The sequence below is a fragment of the Austrofundulus limnaeus genome, unplaced genomic scaffold (assembly GCF_001266775.1).
Source record: "Austrofundulus limnaeus strain Quisiro unplaced genomic scaffold, Austrofundulus_limnaeus-1.0 Scaffold434, whole genome shotgun sequence".
In the NCBI taxonomy this organism is placed as follows: domain Eukaryota; kingdom Metazoa; phylum Chordata; class Actinopteri; order Cyprinodontiformes; family Rivulidae; genus Austrofundulus; species Austrofundulus limnaeus.
The window spans coordinates 107,411-111,766 of NW_013952836.1; the positions used below are offsets into that span (position 1 = coordinate 107,411).

At 38.2% G+C, this 4,356-nt stretch overlaps 1 protein-coding gene across 1 annotated transcript in view; it reads left to right on the top strand.

The window, feature by feature from the left end:
• The window catches only part of LOC106529288 (radixin), a gene marked incomplete in the record, with an annotated part of 38,731 nt that overhangs the window by 17,867 nt on the left and 16,508 nt on the right, over nt 1–4,356 (top strand). The window contains 2 exon segments of the mRNA XM_014024661.1: nt 2,262–2,345; nt 2,557–2,652. Coding sequence (XP_013880115.1) covers nt 2,262–2,345; nt 2,557–2,652 — 180 coding nt within the window.

Below are 4,356 nucleotides of genomic sequence, written 5' to 3' on the forward strand. Positions count from 1 at the left end.
GGCCCAGGTAAAATAAACTACAAGAGACACTGCGCAGAAAATTGATGTTCTCTTCTCTCATTGGCTCGGCTAAATATCTGCCAGCGAAATCCTTCTCAGTGGGAGAAGTCCCAGACGGAGCAGTGAAGGGAAACTAGAATTGAGCGGAGCTGCATAGGAAGGCAAGGGCCAGGCTACAATTGAACTTGTCACAGCAGCTTTTTAAAAAAATGTTTACAGTAAACTTTATGACTTATGTTTCATCCATAAGCTTGTGTCTGTATTGACATATTAACATCTTAACAAAGCTAGTAATACAGGAAAAAAACGGATGCTTGTCCATATCTGATTTTATCTGGTTATCTTGTATTTTATTGTAAAAAAAAGTTCACATTAATAAAGGAATATTATTTCAAAAGGTAGCTGGCATTTGAAGTGGAACACTTTGACTGTTAATTGATAATGCAGCACAAGTGAATGAAGCTGCAGTGATGGTGATCTCTGTAGTTTTAATCATTTTAATATAACACTTTGGCAACAGATATGCCTCATRGGTTTGAAAAATGTTTTAATACAGCTGCTAAAAAGGGGAAAAATTGGCCAGAACTGACCTTTTATTTTTTAGTTGACAATGTTTCACTAATTATACAGTATACTGAAAGCAGGTGAAATGGTGATTTAAAGGAAATGTTAGATATTGACTATTTATGCTTCAGTCTAGGGCTGCCAAATATATTGTAAATCTATTGTCAAAATAACAGCCTGTACAATAGGCATTTTGCAAAAATCTGCATGAACTACAAAAAATGATTGACCCAAATGTTTATATTAATGCGTTTTGTCAATCACACAAAGTCTTCAACTTTTTCACCAATCAAAAACAGCTCTTTTTTTCTTGCTCTTAACCCAGACCAGAAAGACATAAAACACTGCATACTTAAGTTTTTGTTCAGCTATCACAAGTCATGTTGTCATCRCAATATTAATCACTGTTATAGCACATTGCAGGTTTTCCTGATATCGTGCAGCCCTGCTTCAGCCACACGTGAAAGTTCATTTTTATTATGYAGTGTGGAAAAAGTACCTCTGATTTTCATGTGAATAATAAAAATAAGATTGACAAAAGTTTTAGAGCTCAGGCAAAATGATTTGCAGTTATGTTTTGTAAACCAAGTTTTATGTATTATTCATTGTGGATATTGTCAGATRAACCAGAAAGGAGTTGAAAGCACAAGAAACATAGATTTAAATTACTACAGAAGGAGAAAAATGCAAACTAAGCAGCTTTTTGCAGAATTTCTGGACAGTAAAGATTCATTGCCTTCACTCTTTTTGTATAGTTGCTTTTCTAAGTAACTTTGGTGTGACTTCATCTCAAAGGAAGTGTATCACACATCATCTCTGACTTCCTGTTGCGCAGCACACTGTCTCCTGCACTTGCCTTTGCACTGTCGCTACACTGTGCTTTTGCACTTTGAACTATTTTTTTCACCCTCCTCTGTTATGCACATCCCCCTGTCCCTCTTCCTACATCGACAGTGCTACTACTGAGACAGTAAATACTTTGTTAGTAAGTAGGTGTGGAAGGAAGGATGTCAGAGGCCTCTTGAGGTCAGCCCTGCCTTGTTCTGTGCCATCAGCTGCTGCTAGGCCCACTGCCAGTTCTGCTTAACAAGACCCACAGCCAATGAATGACTTTTATCCTCTGCTCCACCCTACAGAGGTCTTTGAGCAACAGGCTGCCGTCTTGACAAATGGGTGTTGGCTGAAAATGATTTGACGCTTTGTCTCTCTTCAGTGTAAACGTCTAGTACTCTGAGGGGTCCTTGTCTTGAAATAGTAGCTGAAAAGTTGAGGCATCACCACTGAGCCATACACCTTTTTCTTTTCCTTCATCACAAGTCGAAGGATCATTACACAATCTGAACAAATCCAAATTATTGCACAATTTATGAAATTTCACAATTTGGGTTTTCAGAACTCTGTATAAACATGTTGGATGTTGAGTTTAATTGCTATAGTGTATATTGCYCATTCACGTAACTTGTGAAAGTATGGCAGTGACTGTTACATAGATGGGATATGYTTTGAAAGTTCTTTAGACATCAATATCAAGGTCTGCTTTATAAATATCAATTCATTTAGAACGGTTCAACAAACTTTACAGCAACAAGCTGAGACCGACGTTGGAGATTAGAACAATGATACAATCTTGTCTGCCATAAACGTGAAGCCCTTGTTTTAAATAAACTTATTAACAACTTCTTTCTTTTATTGTCTAGATTAATGTCCGTGTAACCACCATGGATGCTGAGCTGGAGTTTGCCATCCAGCCTAATACCACAGGAAAACAGCTCTTCGACCAGGTGAGCACACATGACGTGTCCAAAAACCCTGATGGATTGATCAAATTCTCATCTTGATAAATTATATTATTTAACAAATCAAAAGATCTTCTTTAGCATCCTTACAATGTTTAAACACACACACACACACACACAAAAGATAGACTAAGGGAAAAAAAATTTTAAATGATGTAGATGGTGTGAATGTGAAAGTTCCTAGTTTTGCTTGCAGGTGGTGAAGACAGTGGGGCTGCGGGAGGTGTGGTTCTTTGGCCTGCAGTATGTGGACAGTAAAGGTTATGTCACCTGGCTCAAGCTCAACAAAAAGGTCAGTCTCATTTTGATTTGCTTTGCTTACTTTTACCAACAAATCTATATAAAACTATTAGCTGATTTTATGTCACTTCTACAGTGAGTTGTAGCTATTTATTGTCTGCCTCTACCTACTGATATTATCAGGAGCACAAGATTTTGGATTAACAGTTAATCTAAATCAATATTTTATTAACTGGCCCCTAGGTACTAGTAAAAGAACAGAACATAATAAAATAACACATTTGTGAAGGTTGTTACATATTATCCATCCATCCATCCAAAAATATTACAACTAGRCTGTATTCCTGCTGAGAATGAACCAGCAGACCACGTTGTTTGGGTTCTGGGTATTTTAGTATTTTTAGCTTATTGACATGTTGAAAGATTGAACCAGTACTCACCGTGTAAGTGTGTTTAACATTCTTGACTAAAAATAAGGGCTTTATGAAAAATATAAGGTCCCAGAAGTAAAGACYGGTGTCTGTGTGGAAGAAATAAGTGGCAAAGCCATTATAGTCAGATCATTAAATTATACATAGGTTTATTCCCAAAGATACTCTGTTAAAAGTGAAATGGACAAATATCTGCTGTTGAAACACACACACAGGGAGTAATYGATGCACTAATGGTGACTTGGGTATCTATCCTTTATTTAAATGCTGCCTTAAGCTCTGTTCGCRCGGGATAAGAATTATCTGGGACCCCATGTAATAAATAAATTAATCCCTGACGTCTGTGTTTTATGTGGCGCATTCGCACAGGATAACCAAAGCCTGAGATTTACCTAAAATTTACAGACATCTCCCGAATGTGATATTGAAGTTAGTTGTTGTCTATTTAGTTGAACACGGCATTGAACAGACGTTTAAAAAAAAAAAACAATAAACATCAAGTTATCCACTTTTTCTGCTCTCCTTTCCTCCTGCGTTACAGCAGGTGCTGTCATCTCCACGGCCGACAGACCCCCACGCACGGGTACGAGTGGTAGCCTTCAGATTTTTAGCAAAAATTATAGATTTTTGAGGCTCATTGGACAGGTAAATGTCCAAAGTGGTTGACAGATATGAACACCTTCCCAGCTGGCGAGGGTGCACGCGCCCGGTGCGAGTAGCTACTCAAAGCACGAGCCTGCTGCGCTACGGCCACAGCTCCACACTCAGCATCAGCCAGAAGGCTACACACAGAAAAAAATAATTATTCTTACTATACAGTGAGACACCATTTGCATCTGATTTTGTTCCCTCTCTTCAAGCCTTTTTTATTGTCTATTTTTTTTTTAATGGCGCACGTAATATGTTGGGTTTTTCCGGCCCGGGACCCAAAGGTTTTCATTGCACTCCAATCCAGCCTCCATTCTTCACAAAAAAGTAAATAAAAATGCACCAAGGAAACCAAAACCGCCTAATTACATATGGGATCCAGCCCATTCCTGTCCAAATCAGAGATGCCTATTCACATTGGATTAGTATTATCACAGGACCTCGGAGTTCAGCAAAATATGGTAGGTAATTTGTGGGGGAATTTTTACTTTACAAATTACTGACATGGCCGATTCTCACGGGATTATCAACACAGACAATCTCTGTAATTATTACAAACAGCATGGGGTCCCTAGGTAAAACTAATCCTGTCAAAATAGRGCTTTAGACTTAGGCTACGTTCACACTGCAGGCAAATCCGACCCAAATCCGATTTTTTGACCCATCTGACTCATATC